Raw genomic sequence first — 22,305 nt, 5'->3', positions numbered from 1 at the left:
GTTATGACCCCGGCTACCATGTTCCTCAGATTTCCTCTTTCTTAACTTTTAGCTCTCTCCTGTCAGGTACTGCCAAACAGACTTCTGAAAAACCAGGAGAACCTATGTTTTTTACCTTCTGCTGTGATAATCTCACAGAACTGGGAGAATCAGAGATCAAAGCCACAGTGAACACTTACCTCTCAGTCCTGACAAATGAATTTTTCTTCTTTAATGCAGCTGCCAATTTAATTCTCAAGTTTTTTTTTAAGATCATGACATTTAGAATAACAAGTCCCTAAAAATTAAATGCTCCTTTATGTGTTTAATTCCTAACTATAATGTAGTGCTGAAAAATAGGCGACTGAAGCTAAATGGGTATGGAAAGGTTAATATAAACTTCTTTTAGATTGCAGGTTTGCGAGCCTCAGGCCTTCATCCTGTTACACAATAGGCATTAAAGGGAAATCTTCTTTTCTGGATGCCAAAATAAATCACCATTTTTCCAGGAGCCTCTGCAAGGGACTTGACTCAGTATTTTTTTCATTCCAACATTACAGTTAGCAGGAACTTTTTACCTTCTCTCTTTTGCACTTCCTCCTGTTCCCATTTAAACACATTTCCCCAACTCCTCTTGTGATAAGTAATAGAATTAGACAACTGCCTGTCAACGTAAGACTTTCTTCCCTCAGAACCTAGCCCTCTGGTTGAAAACACCATTTGAGAGAAGCAAATCGCTGTAGATGATTTTTCTACTGTTGCAAACCTCTCAGCTGGAGGGAAGTTGTTACTTCCTCTTCAGGACACTCAGCTGTAAAAAGGCGCAATTTTTTTCTTCCTCAACCAAATGGACTCACCCCAACTATGCCTCTCCTCACAAGGAGAGCCAGCCAGTAGAGGTCACCTATTGTCCTTCCCAGGCTTCCTTAGGGTGTTTGCCTGGACTAATATCCCTTCTCTAAAAGCTAATCTGTGCTAACAGAGAAAAGAAAATATCTGACCTTAGAGAAAGTTCTGTTCTCTCAGTTTTCTCCTCCAAACATAGAGTTGAACTGGGGGTGGCACCAGCCATGTAGAGTGTCATTCAAAACCTTACTGGCCCTATCAACACATGGGCATCTCCTGTCTCACAGCTGACACTGTAAGATTTTTCCAAATGACTTCAGACCCAGGAAAACTTAAACTTATCTTCTATTACATAAATCTTTTATCAACTTCAGACAGAGGGCTGAAATGAGTGTCACCAGAGGTTATATACAGAGCAGCAACAAATACACTAGACCAACAGTGAGATGAATCCAGGGTTTTGCAGTTTGGTGAAAGGTCATTAACATAGGCAAGGTTTTCTCTCTCAGTGAGCCTCCAATGTTCTCTTCTGGTACATCACTCGTAGTCAAATCCCTCTTACAAATATAACCTCATGCGGTAAAATATAAAAGTGTGGGAGAAAATGGGAAAGGTCTGAGGCCCCACACATGAGATTTCCTTGAGCTTTACAGGGAACATTAACAGCACCCTCAAGGAACAGGGGGGTCCCTTGACACGGTGACACAGAGATGAGAGAGACCTTTCTTTAACAGAATACTCAAGCTCTATAACATTCTATTTTGTGTCTGAGGAAGCTCAAAACCCCTCTCCAAATTAATGTCATCAAGGAGGTTGCTAAACTCAGGCCAAGAGGGAAGGTTTATCTCCTGTAAAAAGGGAAGTGTGGCATGGTGGAAAAATCTTGGGCTTAGAAAATGAACACTGGCTAGTTGAAAAATGTATGTTAAAGCCTCTCATTTTAAGAGCTCTATCTTCTCCTTAGATTTTTTTACTACCACTGTCAAGAATCAAACTTTTGCTGAGAAATGAAGGAAAATCAGCAGTAATACCTTGGAATTAGGAACTAAAGTTCCACCTAAACAGTGACTGCCTAGATGCCTGGCTGTTGAGGCTAAGAAAATACCAAGCAAGCCTGGGAAAGGTCATTCTGGAAAAACATTGAAAAATGTTTGAAATTCAGGGTTAGTACATACATACTCATGCATGCATTGCATTATACCTTTTTTTTTTCCTGATGCAGTGGATCAAAACTTGGACCTCACAGATATGTTCTATCTCTGAGGTACCATTATAATCCCTCAACTCTCTCTTTTGAACTTTTTGTTTTGTGTCTTGGATTATCATTACTTTATGTTTTGGGGGCTGGGTTGGTTTTACAAGATCAGAGTGATAAGACAACTTAAGTTGCTTTCCCTAGATCATGAGGTATAACTTGAAATATACAGAAGTACTAAGGGATGGACCCATCCTCTACCAACTCTTCAGGGGACACATCAAAGCAGAGATACCAGATTTTTAAAAATCAACCACTTAGCATTCACTTTCAAAAAATGCCATTGGAACTTAAAGCAGATACAAGAGACTTCTGATTTTGCAAGAGCTGAGAATGTTTTATCTCAAAGACCAAAGGCTAGGAAAAAGCAGAACATTCTGAAATCAAGTGAGTGTTAGGCCCTGTGCTCCCATGCCATGCATACTCTTCTTGGGTGCTGACCAACACTGGGGCCGCACAAAGTGATACTCTGGAGGAAGAGGAACAAGTAGAGGCAGGTGCGCTCCCATGAAATGTTCTGCCCTCCTCTGATCTAATTCTGGCCCCATACTGGAAGGACACAACAGAAAATAAGAAAAGAGGTGAGCCTCAGCAGTAAAGAAGTCCTGCGTTTTGCAACTAATACTAAAGCCAGTTTGAGGCAAGCCTCAAAATAACCTCTGTGCAGAATAGTAACAGCTGTGCACAGATCAGTAGAAAAAAAAAGACTCAACATGCCAGCCTCATCAGTCTTTTTGATGCTATAAAATCTTAGAAAAGTATCCTCAAGTTTTCTGTGCCCCTGAACGAGGCCAAGTGGTGCTATGAGAGAGTGGGTAAACTCAGAAGAGTCTGATATAAAGAAAAAAAGACTTCATATAATCTCAATAGACATGGTATCCAGAGGTGATGGATGGCATCCCAAATATAATCAGTAGACATGGTCAGGACAAATATCAGTAGCCAAGGGTTACGGTTTATTATGTAACAATCTCCCCAGAACTTCATGCCCTCTTAGGAGGTAGAGCATTGGGAAGGTGGCTGGATCATGGATGTGTGATGCTTGATTAGGGGGGTTTTGTTCTTGGGATTAGGGTTTTTATGAGCCAAACTGGTTTATCATAGTTCTGGGTGTGCATGACGGAAGCCCCACTCAGGTGTGGGTGGCACCAGTCAATAGGCTTATAGCCTGAATGGAACATAAAGGAACAGGAAAGAATGCTTGCTGCTTCGTCCCTGCCTGGTCATGGACTGGTTCTCCTCTGTGATACCTCTCTGTCATGCTGTCCTGGTTTGGAACCAGACTATTATGAACTAAAAGCTTTAGAAACTGTGAGCTGTAAGGAATTCCTCTTTTAACTGGTGGGTTTCCATGCACAATAAGAAAGTAACTAAGATACCAACTAACTGAAGATGGCAAAAGCCCCACAGAAGTGATTGGATACCAAAGGACAGCCACCTCCAGGAAATGCCTCCCACTGGCTCCGCAGCTCAGAAGCCCACGGAGGGTCCCTGCTTCCCAGGGTTGAGACACAGCTCTGACTTCACAGAATTTACCTGGAAGTGACTACATGAACCTTTCATCATCGGATGAACCCAGGATTCAAAATCAAAGTAATATTGAAAATCAATACTAATATTGCCATTAATGATTTCCAGTCCTGGAGTCTAGGCCCAGAGAGCACTCACTGGGCTACACTGTAGATCCTTTTATTTTGAGACAGGGTCTCATGAAGCTGCCCAGACTGGCCTGGAGCAGCTTAAGAGAGGACTGCTGACAGGGAAGGCAGGTGATGTTTATGCTTCTCTTCCTCCTCCCTCCGCCCACCTACAGCTACGCTGTCAATTGAAGACTGCTTTCCTTCCTCTCCTGAGCTCTCCCTTAGATTCATTCCCTCCTCCTCATTCCAGCTGTCATAGGCGCAGTCCAGCCCTTATCAGCTACATGGAAAGAACTGCCAAGGCACAGAAAAAGGTCAGCCTTCCCTTGATCAAATTTGTTGAAGTAAAACATTATTAATTTAAATGTTTCATTTCACATGGTCCCCCTGGGGAATCGTCAAAGCCCTCACTGCCCATAACATTTTCCTATTCTCTGGGGAAGCGCCTATCAAATCCATGTTAAGTAGTTAAACATTATCCCCTAATAGGGGACTCTGCCATCCTCCATTAACACTCTGTGGGATGCCATAATGAATTAGCTAGAGCCACCCTCTCTCACCCTTACTAGGTAAGTTCTGCTTCCTTTCAAGCTCACACAAAAACACTGCCCTAAGTCACAACTTGGAAATTCAATTTCAAACAAAGAATGTCTTTTCTCAGAACCTCATGGAAAAAATTTTCACCATGTTTGGGCTACTGACATTCCAGATAACAGATTCATTGGCCACCAGGTTTCTGAGGGGCTGCTTCTTAAGCAATGTTCAAATTAAAGACTAAGCAAGGATTTCTGAAGTTGCTTTGAATCTAGAGGTAGACAACTTTTTGAAAGCAAAACTACAGGTCCAAGATTTAGTGGGATAGAGGAATAAATCTGTAGGATTGAAGGAATTGATGAGGAGATAGAATTTGGCTGTTTCAAAATATTGTTGACATTATTGTTTTATGTTCTCTTTCCTCGTGTGGTAAGATGATGCTTTTCCCTTCTGACATCACAATTAATTTAGTCTACATTGCTGCAAATACCTTGGAACATTCAAAATGGCAATATTGTTCTCAATGATGTTTCAGAACTGAGCAGCTAAAGTTTTTGGAGTGTATGTTTAACAGCCATATATTTACTTGCATAGGTTTGGTAAGAATGTATTTGAATTGTCATCAGTGAATAATTGCACAAATAAAGCAATACAGTCAGGACCATTCTCAGAGTGTCATATTTGAGAGTCAGCCCCATTTAGCTATGTACAAAGACCAGCATGTAGAAATGAGAATTGTTCATCTGGAGAAGCAAAAATCCCCCTGAAATAACTACAGCAAGCAGAGAACCCTTACCATGTGTGGATGGCCATGAAGGGAACTATTACGTTCATCGATAGATAATCCAGGAAAAGTAGCCGATTTCATTTTCTTGATTTGGTTTCCTAGCCTCAGAACAGATTAGATAAAGGCAAAAAGAAATATACCTAGAATTCTAAAGGCTACTGAAACTTCCTAAGAAGACACTTCAAAAACTTTCTAGACAGAAGTTAATTTTCTGGACGATGGAGTTACTTAACACCACATGGTTTTAGACTTTCTGACTAGACCAGAGCAAAGTGAAGATTATATACGTTAATTAACTTTTCTTACTGTGGCTATATAAATGAGTCAGATCCAAATGCAATGTGACCAGCTATTTTGGAAGTCAGAAATCACATTAGAAGATGACATGTGACCATAGTGCTTTATGATTTAATTTGTCTTTCTGCATTCTGAGCTAGACCTCCTAAACACCTACAGACACAAGATTCCCTAAATCATCACAAACACACTTAGATTCAAGTCTTCCTCTTTTGATCTTTTGAAAAACACCACATTGCCTATGATAATGCAAAAGACTACCTTCTCACTCTGTTTTCTCTCCTCCCCCACAAGTGGCTGAGAGCTTTAGAAGACATGAGTACACACACTCACACACTCATACAAATAAACACACAGTATTTTCCATGGAACAGCTTGTCATGACTGAGAAAGCCCAGTTCCACAGAAGGCAAATTCAAACACCCACCTTGCACTTTATTAATAATGATTTAGGATCAAGGCCTGTGGCACATCATTCCTATCTCCATCATGAAAACATCCAGACAGGCCCAAGTTTTCCTGCCCTTCTACACCCTGGAGGAAAAAGAGCAGCCCCTGGAGAGATATTCTCTTTCATCTGTCTCCTGGCTTTGTGCTGCACTCTAAGAAGAATATATTAATGAAGCAATGCTCCAGGGGAGACTACTGCACTGTTGTGGCATCTCTGGATTCTCTATTTTAACATTTGGCCTTGAGAAGTTCAAAGGATCTGAGAGATTAGAAAGACCAAGAAATACCCTAGGGCAGGGCCTGGTCTTAGATGCAGAAAATACTGCCCCTCCCATATCATAGCAATTTTGACCTCTAAGAGATCATAGAGCATAACTCGGCCTAACAAATTATTTTCAAAGACTCTCAGCTCTTTCTCCTTTCTTCAGTAGTAGCTGAAAGCAACTCAATTTAGAACCCATAAACAACCAAGTCAGCCATTTCCCCAACGTGAGCCTGAATAGCTCAGTTGAATGCTAGGTTCCCAGCATCTGGGACAAAGCTTGACTCACCAAAGCTGGCCATCATATCCCTTTCAAGAATGTCTCCTAAAATATCCACTTACCATTCTTTTCTGTCTTGTGTTTTGGTGGCTCAGGTTCCGGGATGCAAGGACAGGGCCCATCACAGAGAATGCTGAGGCTTTTGCCAGTAGAGCAGCCATGGAACTCCAACTTGCACTGCAAGAGAGGTAAAGGTCAGTGAGAAGACAGTCACCAAAAGTCCCTGCTTAGTTTCCCAGGAAAGAGCTGAGTGCTTGATCCATAGGAGAAAACACAGGAAAGGGAAAAGTTCACCTCACTCAGAGTTCTCCATTACAGAGTACTAAAGAAGAAATGGACATATGGTTTTCCAAATGTATAATTCCTAAAACACTGAAGAAGCATCAGAAGGCTCATTGTAATGAATGGTAAACTCAACTGTTGCTATTCATAAAATAAATTCATTAATATGAAATTTAACAACTGTGGAGTCCTACATGGTCAATGACCACATCCACTGGACTGTCTAAGGCTTCTTTACAAGTCTTCCTATAAACATAGCTCACTATACGAAACAGCTGAAGTAATCTGGACATATGCTCTTCCTGAGGAAGAGGATGGCAACCTCTTGTTTTCTACAAATGTGGGTGGTATATTTCTGCTCTGCCTCTTCCCCTTGGGAGCAACACTGGATGAATATATTTGCATGCAAAACTATGTTTGCACCAGTCTTTTCTGATTGGAGTATGCCTGTGGTTATGTAACTAGCCTTGGAATCCCCTCCACTATAACCTGTCACTCTTTAATAGTAACAATACTGATACTTCATGTTCCTTTCTTCTATTCCTTTGTTTTGGACTCTAACCCAACTTAAAACAAAACATGAGAAAGGCCCAGGAGAGAAAGATGGTATTTACAAGTGCAACAGACCACACAGGTTACTAGCTTTTTAAAGTTATTCCTACATTATAGAAGATAGGGCTAAAACAGTGAGGTTAGATTCCTTATGAAAGATTATAATGCTGGGCCAGGGAGATGCCTCAGTAGAATAAACACTTGTCTGGCAAGCGCAAGGGCCTGAGTTCAATCCCTGGTTCCGAAAAAAACAACAACAAAAAAAAATTAAGATTATAATGCCTATTAAAACCTATGTCTGACCCCATGGCTGAGCTCACAAGGGTCCTGGCTCACTTCCTGTCATGAGCAAGGTTCTCTGGAGCACACTCTATACAATATTGTTTGTGGCTAATTGTGCACCTTTGTTGTTGGTCTAAATCTGCATTGTCTGAGAGTTTACTCTCTTTTTGGCTGTATAAAATCCTTAGGATCAAAGCTTGTGTATAATCAATCCTCTGCAAAGGGCCCTGGCCCAGGACTATGTGGATACCTGATGGATGTTCAAAGGAAGAAGAGATAGGCAAAATTTACTGAGCACTCACTCGATGTGCAGCTCTTATCAGGTACCATAGGGAATCTTTTAAAAGAAAGAAAAGAGGAGATACAGGCCTTGCCCTCGGAAAACATAAATGCCTACCTTTGAAAAGGTTACTAGCACTTGCAAGGCAACACATGTGCATGCAGGTGAATACTGGCTTATTGTAAGAAGACAAGCTATTTGGTCTCAAAACTGATTACAAAGCAAAGCTAAGAATTATTTCAACACTGTTTCCAAGGTACTAGACTCATACTGAATATCTCCAATTGTCATACATCCGTTTGCTGGCTACTCTGACAGGCAGAGAGTGACAGAGAAAGGTTGTGGATTGCTGACATGCTTCCTCTTGATGCTAAAGTCATTTTTGTAGGACAGTGTAAAATACTCAGTATGTTCCCAAGGAGACAGGAAGAAGTCTGAGGTTGTTGCAGTCAGAGTTTGCATGGGAGTGGATTTAATACAGGACACATAACTTATAGGGTTGTTTTATAATGTTCATCCAAAATGTCAAGTGCAGAAGAGTACAAGAGATTTCCCCATGCACTACAGACCCGAAGAATCCAGCCAAGGGCCTGGATCCGATGGCAATGTGTTGCATGAAGCCAATTAATACTAGAGCTCATGGCAATGTCCTCCACAAGTCCAGCTAGAGGCCTTGAGCCCACAACAATAGCTCGTGCAAGTCCATATGAGGATCTGTACTGGACAGGCCCAGTGGCCTGTGGTGGAAGCTAGAACATCTGTGCCCATGGAACGAAGAATCTGTGCCAGCAGGCTGAGGGGTTTGCATTGGAGCTAGGAAACGATGCTTAAGGTGAAGATCAGAGCTCCCCTGAAAAGAACCACAGGTGTCTTCAGGGACAGCGAGGACCCTATTTCCTCTGATGATAAGAAGAGCTAAGTTCATATCTGGAAAACCAGCATGACAAGCTTCTCCAGGAGAATCAATAGCCCCACCTTTCTTTCTGGTTCTCCTCTTACGCTATTGGCAATAATCCCCAGGTGGGCCTTCCACACTCAGCACCATGTGGAGTCAGTTCAGCTGGGTGTTCCAAGTTTACCATTAGTTAATCCACCACAGGAGTGTATGAAAAGGAGCCATGGCCAGGTGTCAAGCATCAACTGATATAATGATTAAGAAGAAAAGGAATGTGGAAATGATGATGAGCTCAGGGGAGCATATGGGTGAGTAGGGATGGAGCACAGGAGAGACTCACAGTTAAGTAATATGCCTACTGACAACTCAGTGGGCTGACAGCAAGCTGAAAGAAACAGTGTAGGTGGCAGGTGAGTGATTCACAGAAGACACTTGTTTTTATATAGGACAGTAGACAGTATGGTTCATAGCCAATAGACAATATTGTCTGGAGTAGCCTACAGACCACTATGGCCATCTTTTTCTACCTCTCCTCCTTCTGAAAGTTAGATTTCTGCAACCAGCCTCAGTTTCAGACCAGCAGTTTTGAGGACCAGTGAGATAGCTCAGTGGACTGAGTGCCTGCTTAAGCAAGCTCAGGAACCGGTTCAGTCCCTGGTACCATATGCTGCACCAGCCCTGCCCCTATCCAGCCATGGTGGTGAATGCCTGTAATCCCAGCTCTGGGGAGGGGGTACAGAAAACAGAAGGATCACTGCAAATTCAAGCTGCATAGTGAGACTCTGTACCACATACATTTAAAAAAAAAAAAAAAGAAAGAAAGAAACCACAGTCCAGTAGTTTTGAAGTTGCTTTCTCAAAAGAGCCTCTGAAATTAATTTAGAAAGGAAAAATATACATTTATGTGTAAACTTACTTTATAAAGTTAAAAATATATACTTATTTATAATAAAGCTTTATCTTACTATTCCTGAAATTGCCTGCTTACATCTGTGATTGACTAATACTTATGCCAAGTAATCTCTGCCCTCCCTGAAGCTCCCTGCCACTCCCACTGCTGCATCCTGCAGTTCAGTAGCTGCCTCTGATGCTCAGCTCCCCCCGGTGGCCCCAGCCCAGCCAGGGACTTGCTCCAATGGGTGGGTGCCAGAGGGAAGATGAAGCTGAGCTGCAGCGTCATTTTGAGGCCTGGATGCATCACCTCACTTTTCCCCCTCCCCTCCCATGAAAGTAACAGCCTGAAGTGAGCTGCTCCTGCACCTGGGACCCAGCAGGCGTAGGGCACCCCACCGTAGTACTCAACACAAAGAAGGAACTCACTGGTGTAAGCTGCTCTTGTTTGGTGATCTTGTGCTACTACAGCATGACGGAGTAAAAGCTAATGAATGGAATAGCTGAAGTCTTACTGGACGTGAAGCACTTTATAGCAAGAAAAGGCTTAGTCACTATTTCATCCTTGACAGGATATAACATAGATAAACCTGGAAGCTTAACCATGTTCAACAACAGGCTAATAAATGACAAAGGCAGAGCATGTTAGCCTTTACTAGTCCAGGCAAGCAGAGGCTGGAGCTCTGCCTTCAAGCTGTGTCCTCTGCCCCACCCTTCACTCATGTCCCTTCTGAGTTCCCGATTACAGCTGCATATTCAGTGCTCTGCCTCTCACCCTCCCTGTCTGCCCCACATGCTTCTGGAGTCAGAAACTAGCCTGCCTGCCTCCAGAAGCCCAGACACTCATTTTCCGGGTGTCCCTGTGTCAGCCAGGGGCCCAAGGCCAGTGGTCCTGGAGCTCAACTTTCTTGACTGGGCTGCAGCATCCTGGCCCCTGCAGAGCTGCAGGCAGCAATCTGTGCAGACTGCCAGCCCTGCCCTGATACCAGATAGGTGCCACTAGGGGAAAAAAAAAAAAAAAAAAAACCCAGCACTTATCTATACCAGCAAAACCCAAGTTTCGAAGGTATAGATCTGCTTTTCATCTTCTGGGACAATATGTGGCATTTAAATAAGCTCAGAAAAGCTATAATTCCACATTTTTATAAAGCTCAAAACAGGCTATTTAGAGATTCACACATAGGTGGTAAAGATTTATTTAAAAGGAAGTGGGGATGACAAATACCATCAAGATAGGGGGTCTCCTCTTCAGGGGAGGCAGCAGAAAGGGGCAGACAGGATCCCACAGGAAGCATTGCCAAAGTGGGCAATGTGTATTTTTACAAGTAATGTGTGGGATGCTGAGGGGTTGGCTCTGTTATCAAGTCTGACAACCTCCATAAATAATCAGCATATTTTTATGCATTAAGTGCTTTATGATCATGTATATACAAAGCGTGCATGCTGCTCTGCACAAGCCGCCTCAGCTATGACCACAGCTTCCCGGGAATCTCATCGGGACAAGTGAGTGACCGTGCATTTATGGCAGACTCCTGGAAACAGCTGAGAGTGTAAGCATCTGAATTCAAGCCTTGACTCATCCCTGGGCAGAGGTGTCCTCGGGCTCTGCACTTTGAATATGTCACCAATCATACCTTCTTATGGCTTTTTAAAATTCTGACCCTTGTGGTTGTTCTCTTATTCACATGCCATCTTTTATTCTTTCCCAGGTTCTCGCAGAGGTGGGGGGACAGTCGTAGAAGCCAGAAGATGGTCACCACTTGTTAGGGTTTATACCTGGATGCACCACCAAAGCTGCATATCCTCAAAGGTGGGGCTGGTGGGAGGTGCCTAGACTATGGGGTCAGCAGAGCTGCCTTGGTGTTGAGAGGTGGGGTCTGGCCAGAGGTCATTCTTGGTGTGCCCTAGCAGGGTTTATCCTCCTTCTGTGCTCCTTTCTGTCTGGCTGCCTTGCTGATGCCAAGGGGCAAGCAGCTTTTCTCTGCCCAGGCCTTCCTGCCATGTTGTTTTGTCTAGGAGCCAGCTGGCTACAGACCAAGACTTCAACAAACTGGAAGCCACAATAAACCTTTTGTCCTTTAACTTGTGGGAGAAAACTTGGTCATTGTGCCTCAGCAATGAGAAAATGACTAAGAGAGATTCGGGTGCAAGAGGAGCAGGGTTACTGCTGCAGGTCTGGCCATGTGGTTCAAAAGGCTTTGGAACTAGCTTGCAGGAAGAGTTGGGAAGGGTTTGGAGATACTGCCTAGAGAAGAAGCCTGAGAATTGTGTAAACTCAAATTGATGGGAGAGTCTTATCAAAACTCAGAAGACCAAAATGCTGTATAAAAAACAGATGATAAAGATAAGACACAGGAGGTTTCAGTTGAAGAAGGAATTCATTGTCAGTTGGATTCCAGGCCAGGGTTGCTATGCTCTGATAGAACATTTGTCTATATTTTGCTCATGTCCTAGGACTTTGTAAGAGATTGAGATTAAGGGCAGCAAATTAACTAACCTGGTGCAAGAAATTTCTAAGCAGCCTGACATTCAGGCTGTAGCATGGATACTGGTTGCTGCTTTTAACCAGATTTATACTGAAAATCAGGAGCAAGAAGGCCATCTGAAAAGTTTTCAGTTTCCCCAAAAAAGAAGTGCCTATAAAGTTGGAGTAGAGGAGAGTATGTTTTCTAAAAAGATTAACTTTTAAAAGAAGCCAAGTATTGTGCAACAGGAAAAGAAAGATGCCTTGAGTGTATGTGAGGTCCTACTCTCAATGGACTTAAAATTACAAAAGTAAAAGACTTTGCCTTTAGAAGAGAGCCCCAGGGCACTGTGCTCCAAAACGACTGCCTACAGGATTTGTTCACTGGGATTCAGATCACATTGTTCAGTCATTTAGGCACTTAGAGACTTCTACAGCCAAGATCCAAAATGGCCCAACTACTACTCCAATTGGTGATAGAACATAGTTTCATCCCCCTGTATTGTTCTTGCAGACAAGCAGATTAAAAGAGTAATGGGTCAGAAAGGCTTTCACCCAGATTTCAGAAGGCCTTAGATAGCAGGCATTATGCCCAAGAAGCTGTGAGAGTGAAGCTGAAAGTGCGGTGGAGATCCCAAGAATTAGGAGATGCCAGCAATGTGGAATATCTAAGAAAAGCCACTTAGAGTGAGCAAAGCCAGCCCAGATGACAAGCCTTAAGAGTGCCTATAGGTGATGCATAGAAGCAGGGTCACCCAAACCCTTCAGAGCAGTTCACATGTCATTGACATAGCTTGCTCCAGGTGCTACACATGAAACTACAGACATTTCATATTTGTCCTACTGAGTTTTGATCTTGCATTAGTTCCACTGGTTTCTATACCCCTACTTCTCCCTTTTGGAATGGCAGTGTTTGCCCTGTGCCATTGTACGTTAGCAGTGTTTAACTTTCTTTTGATTTTTACAAGGGCTTACATGTAAAAGTTGGCTTTGAGTTTCAGAAGAGACTTTGAACTTTGACACTTCAGCAATTTCAAAACTGTTAAGACTTTAGTGATTCTTAAAGATAGACCATACATTTTGTGTAATGAGCTGTGCCAGAGTCTTTCAGGGGCCAGGGGGAGAATGTTATGCTGTATACCTAGATGTCCTCCTAAAGCAATCACAGGTGGGGCTCTGGCAGGTGGATGGTGGCACTCTGTGCATTGATGAGTTAGTCCACTGATGAGTTTATAGCTAAATGTGCAGCTAGGAGGCGAGGGCTGGTGTGGCACTGTGGGCCTGGCCTGGAAACGTATAGCTCCCTCTGCAAATCCCCTCTCACCCTGATTCCTGTCCACCGTAAAGTGAGCAGCCTTTCCCTGACCAGGTCCTTCCATCATGCTGCCATGTGTGGTAGAAACAAAACTTCCAAAATATGAGCCAAAATAGATCTCTTCTACTTTAAGTTGCAGATGTCGGGGATGGGGGAGATAGCTCAGTAGAATAAGTGCTTGCCTGGCAAGTGCAGGAGCCTGAGTTCAATCCCCGGTACCAAAAAAAAAAAAAAAAGTTGCAGATGTCAGGTAGTTTGTCCCAGAGATGAGGAAAGTGACAGAGACATCATTCCAGCTTTATATAGGGTCACCAGAGAGCTCTCAAAGGCTTTCTACCAAGCAGGCTGTATAATGTGAAAGAGGCTTTGACACCAAGGCGAGCCATTCCACTCCCCCTCCCAGCTGCAGATCATGGGTCCTCAGTACAGAGGATGCATAGACCTGGCTGCCAGTGTAAATGGGTGCCCTGATCTGCACACACAGAGATTCTAGAAGCACAAGGCAAGCGTGGTGTGCCCTGCGTCCAAGCCTGATAATACAAAAGGATCCAATGTGGTTTTCCACTTCAGTAATCCTACCCTTTTCTAGAAACAGGGCTGTGATCGAAGAGACACAGGCTCTTACCGCTTGGGACAGATAAATCCTCGATTTTCAATATGTGAGTTTCATATGTGAGTTGCCCAACTATCAATATGGCTGGAACAACCACCATAACTAAAAGGCACATACAAGCTAGGGCATGCTGATATCCATTGATAATCCCAGCACACTCGAAGGTTGAGGCAGAGAATCCAAAGTTCAAAGCCAATCCATAAAACTTAATGACTTAGCAAGACATCGTATCAAACAAACAAACAAAAAAGGCACAAAAAAGGTAACGGCTCAAGAATTTTATTTGTTTTATGATTCGGGAAAGATGGCCACGTTTGTGTTTGTCACTGGATGTGGAGTTTTATGATCAGAATTTTTGTGGAATGCTTTTGTTGGACAACTGAATTGTTTGCAAACAGAAGTATTTATGAATTTTCCTAGGGGAGAAGTAACAGGGAGCACAGAGCAAGAGATTTTTTGAGATGTTAGGAGGGAGAAGTCAGTCCCTCTCCCACAACACGAGCATGCACATCACTTGTTTCCAACTTATTTTCAAACCAAATAACAGAGCTTCTGAATCTTCTCTCTTGCAGTGAGCTCAAAGTAGGAGCTGGAAACCAGCCAAATCATGGCCTGTGATGGCTTTGCCTGGATGACTTTTCTATGCATCCTCCACACGGGCCCTGGAGATAGGAGGATCTGAGCAGACAGCACACTGCCTGAGCATCTTGACAGGGAGAAGGCTGCACAGTGAACACAGCTATCACAATTCACAGCCTGGAGGCTCCAAATCAAAAATCAAACTAAAGCAAAGATGTGCCTCAGGGATAATAAGGGGATACCCACAACTTGGCACTAGAGAAACAATTGTTTTTGAGGACCAAAAATAGAAGCAACAGATGTGAATAAACTATTGGGTGTGCATTAGACAGCCACTCACTGGTTTAAAACTCACAAGGTACCAAAGCTAAAGGCCCTTCCAGTATGCTTCCATTAAAGGCTGGAAGGAGACACCTACAGCAAAGAGAGTTGTCATCGCTGACCACTGTTCCTGTTGAGAACACTTCCTTTAGCCCTGGCCAATTGTACAGGTAAGTTTATGGGCAAAGAGTCGCTACTGCTCTCTGCAGCAGTCCCTGCTCACCCTTTGGAAGACATAGCTTTACACCTCATAAAATATACATCCCAATCCTGAATACCTGCTCTGGTAATTCAGAATGGAACCTCATCTGGCAAAAGGGCTAGAGTCAGCTCATGAGGGTGGGGTCTAATCAAAGACTACTGTCCTTATAAAAAAGGGAAATTTGAGTGTAGAGACCAATATCCAGAGAGGGAAAATGTGAGAACACAGGGACATAGCTATCAATAAGGCAAGGAGCACTTAAGGCCACCAGAAGTCTAAAGAGAGATATCAAACAGATAGACCCTCACTGCCTTTAGAAGGATACTTCTAGTATCTAGGACTGTGAGAAAATAAATTTCTATCTTTTACACTGCCAAATTCATGGCCCTTTGTTGTGGCTGCCCTATCAAACTGATAAATATTCCATTCAAAGTTTGAAAAAGAGACTCCAAGGACTGGAATTGCTTTGTTTTAGAATTAAAAAGCATAGATTATAGCCAGGTGTGGTGGTATGTTTCTGTAATCTTAGCACTTTGAGAGGTTGGAGTGTCATTATTTTGAGAGGCAGGAGTGTCATTATTTTGAACCCATTCTGGATGGTTCAATCAGACCCTGTCTGAAAAATATAAAAGAGCTGGGAACATAGCTCAATGTTAAGATCCTGACACTGGGGGTGAGGTGCAGAGCAGGGAAGATGCACACTGACTTTTGTGTCAAACTCAGGTATCCTGGAAAGAAAAGAACAAAACCTTTTAAAAACCTATAGGACAGCAGCCTCCGAATGTGCAATAGTTGGGCTTACAGAAGTGAGACAAATTGTATCAGCTACAGTCATGCTCAGAACAGAAGTATAAAAAAAATCTAAACTTTTATATTGATCTTATGATAAAGAAGCTAAACAAATAATTAGGACTCTTGGTAGGAGGAGCATTGAAAAATATGGAAAATAAGGATTTTTTAAAAATATATTTTAGTACAGGGTCTATAGGGTCTCACTACACAGATCAGACTCATAGTGATTCTCCTGTTTTCAGTCTCCCAAGCACTAAGATTACAGGTATGCACCACTATGCCCAGTATCAATGAATGTCTCAGCATGCCTTGGGGAGGGGGCCAGCACAGCATGCCTGAGATTGAACCCTGGTCCCTGCATCTGCCTAAGCAGGCACTTCAATCTGCTAAGCTATCTGGCCAGCCCTTGGAAAACAAGGATTTTTAAGCACCCATATTCATACAAATACAAATTCAAAACCAAATATGCACACAATCCTGAAACTTCTAGACCTTTGACCTACCAGAACACAAATGTACCCCCCAATCATTACAGAAACAGAGAGGAGGAAAGAGGCAAAGATTACATACACAGGCACAGATACTCAAAATGTTGACCCACCTAAAAAATAAATGTGCTAGCAGAATTCCCCAGCAATCTTTGCTGCTGGTTTGCATAATAAACAAATATGTTTGAATGAGTGAATGTTTTCCTGCAAATGACCAGTAAATCTTCCTTGTCTGTGATTTGCAAAGCAAACCTAATAACTTCTGTCTGCTCCATTGGCCATGCGGGTCTCAACCGAGTACATTTCTCCTGCACACCACACTCTTCCCGGTGACTCATATGCTTTGGGTATTATTTTTAACATTTTATTTAAATTGCTTTCTCTACTGTGTTTCATCAACCTATCATCTATTTTTAAACCAGACTGTTGACACTTCACAGTTGACAATTTTGTTCACAGTTGATGAATTCTGATTTGTTTTTTATTCGCCCCAAATCATGTTGCAGTAGAGGAAAAATAATCCTGAGGCTTTGCTGGCTTTAATAATTGGGCGTGAAGTGAGCGACTACTCACTGCATTAGTCAGATGGTCCCTTCCCTTCTCTTTCTCTAGCCATACTGGTTCCTCTACCATTTCTCAAGTGCAGTCAGGAATTTCCACCTCAGGGCCTTTGCATGGACTCTCCTTTCCCCAACAACTGCCCAGCTCACTTTATTTTGTTTTCTGTTCAGCCATGGTCTTGCCTGAAGATGTCCTGCTTACTGCATATAATACAGCAACACTTCCCTATTATCCTTTGTTTCTATCTGTTGTTTGTTGTGTTGGAGGCCCTCATTAGCACTTGGCACTTAAAATTCATGGAAACAGCACTTTCCTATTGATTCAGAGCCTGTAGCAAAGCTGGGACAGGTGGTCTGAGAATGTCTGTTGAATGAAATAATACACGCATGTGTGTATATTTGGTAAGGCGCTGAGTGAGACAGAGGCCCCTCCCTCGCTTGCCAGCCGGGAGTCTTCCAGATGTTGCCTGAGCCACAGAAGCTCTGGGCACAGACAGGTAGTGATCTATTTTTTGTCAGCCAGGGACCATCTCTCCGACTTGATGGTTGGCCCAGCGCAACACAGGCTCGGTCCTGGGATGAGCTTGCTTTTACTTGCATGTTCTCTTATGTGCTCATTCTCACTTCTACTTCTTTCTTCCCCCTTACTGCCCTCGGTTGAGAATTCCAGAATATTGAATCTTAAACTTATAAACCAAGCTGCTGAACATCTAAAGAAGGTCTTCTTTACAAAAGAATGCTAGCTAAGTAAATTTAGAAGAAAAGCTACAATTAGAAAAGCACCCGTTTTGCAATGCCCTGTGTACTGACGGAAATATCATTTGGTATTTTGCTACAATTTGGGATAAAGGTGATTGGGAGAATATGGGAGCCAGGAGAGGATGATCAATACTTAGAGGCCAGGCTGGTCAATTTAGCATGACCATACCTCACAAAAGCCTTACTGGAAGGCTGGGGATGTAGCTCAGTGGTAGAGAAAGCTGCTAGAATTTATCCACTGTACTGATATGTATGTGTGTGTGTGTGTGTGTGTGTGTGTGTGTGTGTGTGAGAGAGAGAGAGAGAGAGAGAGAGAGAGAGAAGGAAATGGGGCATTCATATAGTCTGTGTTACTCCACAGAATACGTAGTTATTACGAAGAGGAAAATGTGTCTTTCCAGTAAAATATATGGCAGTCATCCCTTAACAAAGGAACCAAGACACCAGTTTCAACACTGTTGGCCGTGGGTCACTTGGCATGTGCCTTGTGAGGTGCTACAACAGGAAGGCATGGGGACCCTGACCTATCACTGCCACCCAAAGTGCTGAACCCCAGTGTACTCATTAGGAAATAGATGAAATCAAAATTGAGAGTGTTTTCTAAGACAACTGTCTGAGTCTGAAAAGAAAGTGAAAATGAAAATGAAAAAGAGAGCAAGACCCTTGGAATGGTAGATACTTTTTCCAGAATAAAAGAAGAGGAAACAGTAACTGTGGCTGAAACTTGTTTAGTACTTGAAATAACAATTACACAGCTGTAAAAGACATTTTGGGAAAATCCTTGTGATCTTAATGTGAATAGTACACTAGATGATATTACAAAATTATTATTCTCACTGGTGTAATAATACCTACTGGGATTGCTATGTGCATGCCCCTTTTCAGGGGCCATGAATCATCATGTCTGTAAATCCCTCCCAAATAGTTCAAGTGTGCATGCACATGAGGAAAGGCAGAGAGCGGACAAATGCACTGCAGTGTTAACAGCTGTCAAGCCTGAAAGATGAGAGCTTTCCCTGCACTACTCTTTAGGGCCTGTATATAGTTATGATGGTTAAACTGAAAGCTTGGGGAAAATATTTTCACTTGCATGACCCAGGGGTGCTAGGGAAATTCCTCCCAGGGGGTGCTGCTGCCAGCCTTCCTCCCTGACTTCTGTGGGTCTCCAGGTCACTCAGCCCCTGAGATCCATCCTGCTTTTTGCATCTCTGAGGACACTGACTGGATCCTGCTTCCTGCTATATTCCTACACTTGGAGAAGAGCTAGCTCTTAAAGATGAATTGTTAAAGGGACAAATTCCTGGGATTTGTCTGATTTTCCTGATCTAGATTTTTCCTAGCTGATAACACAGGGGCTCCAAGTAAAATTGAAGTGGAAGTGACTATGCCACGCTAGGGACACAGAGCCTGAGCACAGAGAGTCACACACACACTTCAGCTTTCCTTCTCTCCCCTGCCCATCCAGCTTCCCCACCCTAGGCAGGCATCCAAGGGGCTCGAGTCTTGGTGCGCCAAAGTGACCTCTCCTCTAAATACTGTGCTAATTCTACCATTTGGGTATCTGCTATTTGAAGAAATCAAGAATCTCCCTACAGCTTAATACACAGCAGGTACTTTGTACTTGTTTTTTTATGTATAAGATGTATCTTCTATAACCAAATGTTAGAGAAGGTATCAGTATGTTCATTTTACAGATTAACAAACTGAAATTGTAGAGGAAAAAAGTTACTCCCTCAAGATGGGGATATAGCAGACTTTATTTTTAACCTAAACCCCAAGCTTTCCCTAGTCCAATGCTGTCTGTAATGACTCACAGACTTCTAGAACAGCCAGGGCTTTTCAAAGCCATTTGAAATCCAGGAAGGCTGGGCAAAAGAAGCGACACAAGAGCGTGGGAAGAGAGAGGAAGCAGGAGACCACGGGGCAGGAAGCCTCTACCCTTCTGGCTTCACAGCCAGAGAGATGAAATCCTGGTAGGAATCAAACGTCATCTCAGCTTGTCCTTCATTTTGGGCCCATCCTGTCTGTGGAGGACACTGCCCCAGCAGGTGGGACACAGCCAGTCAGAGGAGTCTGAACCAGGCTCCTCCAGGGAAATCAGGACAGCAAAAGACATAGACATCTGGAGGGCATTTATAACAGTGAAGACATTTTTACTTTAAGCAAGGGTATCAGAATATTCTCTTCCTTTACAGGGCTATCTGATCCCACACACCCCGCCTGGGCAAGCAGCTGCAGGGCAGAGCTGGGGCTGGCTGGCCACTCCCCGCCCCTAGCACAAATAATGTTACATGAATCAAGGTGACTCAGATAGTTGTCATTACCAGAGGTGAAGCTAAGGATCCCACAGACCTGGATCTGATGATGGGAGGAGCTTCGTTCCCTCCGTCCCTAGGATTTAGTCTTTCCAAACAAACAGATGGACTATCAGAGTGCCCAGGTGCGTTCTTCTGAGCAAAGCATTTGCAGAAGCCTGGAAGCTAAAGAAGCCTAGCCAGGGCCTCCTTAGAAAGTGGGGTTCTGAGAATAAGGCCTCTGAACTTAACTCTGATCTGAGAGCCAGCTTTGAAGAGAGCCTGATTTGCTCGTACGTCTGTGCCTTGAAAGTGTGCAGAAGGGGCCCACTGAGATTTGCTAGTCACCTTCCTAGAAGGTCAGGGGCTGTCAATCTACATTACAGATGACAGGGGAAATGGGAAGAAAAGAATACAAATATGAATAAAAGGAGAGAGAGAGCAAGGAGAGAAATGGTAGAGGAGGAATGGCAGGAAAGGAAGAAAAGTGAGAAATAATAAAAGGACAGGAGCAGAGAAGATGCAGGAAACACCCAGGAGGGGTTTGGGAAGGTGCAAGAGCCAGTGTGGGTGCTGGGACCTTGCTCAGAAGTCTTCTGCCCAGGCTGGATGTGTGGGCTCAGGGAGATACAAGAGAGCATTCTAAGAAGTCTGCTGAAAATGAAAATGTCTCTGCTGCTATAAATGTCTTAAGACGCCTTTCTTTTCCTCTGTCTCAGCTTCACTGGAGCGGTCTGCTCCACACTGAAATGCCTCTCCCTGCTCGCTGTGTCCACCAGCAGGGGTGGTGTTCCCCGCAGACATAGCAGGGATGGAAGGCAAGCTGGGATGGCATCTAATTCCCACCAGCCTCTCACCTTTCTGGCTGGGATGTCAGGAGCAGAGAGGCTTCCTTCCCAGGGTCTGTCTGCACCTCTCATCGCAGACTCAGCAGGGCATCTGACATCCCCAACTGCACTGCACACTAGAGGTGAGAAGCTAGGCAATCCCTGTAACCTTTCCAATTTTCTATCTCCTTATCACTAAATAAAGATAATCCTCGCCTCCTATGGCTGCCAAGAGAAAGGAATGGATAACTCAGGGATCTCTAGAGCCTGGCAATACTAGTGGGCTAGCAGGGTATAGACAGTACACTGCTGTTCCTTCCTCCACCTGCCTCTAGCTGTATCTTCCTTCTTCATTTCTCTGACAGCCTCACATCTGAGCAATCTCTAAACTGCAAATTTGTTTGTGACACTCACCCCAGCTTATGACCATTCCTTTGCCTGTCATCCTCAGATTAAAAATTGAACTTTTTTAGCTTAGAAGAAAAGCTTACTGGTGATTCACACCCACATAACCCTCTATCTGCATCCAAAACACGCACCCTTTTTGCCTGAGTTCACACACTCCGTATATACAACACAGGTCTCTGCTATCTCCATTCAGGCACCCTCCCAGATGGCCTGTTTAGTCCCCAGGCAGCCTGCAGGAGGCTTCCTCAGGTGCTCCCAGCAGCATGCCTACCACTAAGATTCCCGTGCCCTGTATTTCGATGACTACTTTCTTGCCTATCTCTCTTATGAGCCACACAAAGTTCATATTTGTATTTACTTGTTTAGCTCCAGTGCCAAGCAAAAGATGCTATAGAGAATAGGCACTGGGTAAATGTTGGATGAATAAGGAGATGCACAGGAAAATGGACTAGGCAACACACCAGTCCAACCCACCTAACTGCCTGATGAGCTGTCCCGCCCAGCTCTGCTGCTGTCATCTCCGGTCATTGGCCATGTTAGTCTCTTGCCATGCACCTCTGGGCAAGACCCTTCTTTTCTGTATGAGTGGCATCTCAGCTTTCATTGTCCTTATGTGATGATTCTCCTGTGGACTGGGAAGTCAGAGCACAGACTCCAAAAATGTTAACATTTTTCTCACCAGTCCTACTGAAAACCCAAATCCTCCTTTGTGAGGCAGGTCACCATCTGGTCGTGGTTCCTCTTCTCCAGCAACACCACCCTGACACGGGAATGTGCTCAGTTCTTCGACAGCCACCGCCTCCTCTCCAGTTCCTGCTTCCCTGCACTGTTCCTCTCACCCAGTGCATGTCCTCATTTCCTCTTCCAGCCCCAAAGGTTGCCTTTCTCTAGACGCTTACCCAACATCTCTCCTCCAGACTGACTTGGGCTGCAGCCACATCTCCAGCAATGCACAGATCCATGCCCACTTCTCTCTCTTCTTGTCTCCCTGATATTTTCTTCCCTATTAGAATTGAGTTGAGCTGCTAGACTTTAGGACTTCTGCATACTGTACATTAATGTCTCCTGGAGCACAAAATATCTTGGTATGCTTCACAGTGCAAGCAAAAATGATTTACAGGGGCCAGGCATGGTGGTGCATTCCTATAATTCTAGCATGCTGGGAGGCTGA

At 43.7% G+C, this 22,305-nt stretch overlaps 1 protein-coding gene across 1 annotated transcript in view; it reads right to left on the bottom strand.

Annotated features, from left to right (window-relative positions):
- Spock1 (SPARC/osteonectin, cwcv and kazal like domains proteoglycan 1) overlaps positions 1-22,305 on the bottom strand; it is a 570,527-nt gene that overhangs the window by 92,263 nt on the left and 455,959 nt on the right. Inside the window, exon 6 of the mRNA XM_004632236.2 lies at positions 6,393-6,507. Within this exon, the coding sequence (XP_004632293.1) occupies positions 6,393-6,507 (115 nt within the window). The remainder of the gene's footprint in view (positions 1-6,392; positions 6,508-22,305) is intronic.

Source organism: Octodon degus, unplaced genomic scaffold (genome assembly GCF_000260255.1).
Source record: "Octodon degus isolate 3935 unplaced genomic scaffold, OctDeg1.0 scaffold00048, whole genome shotgun sequence".
Classification (NCBI taxonomy): domain Eukaryota; kingdom Metazoa; phylum Chordata; class Mammalia; order Rodentia; family Octodontidae; genus Octodon; species Octodon degus.
Note: the sequence above shows the minus strand (reverse complement) of the source record. Positions and strands in the feature narration are given on the sequence as shown.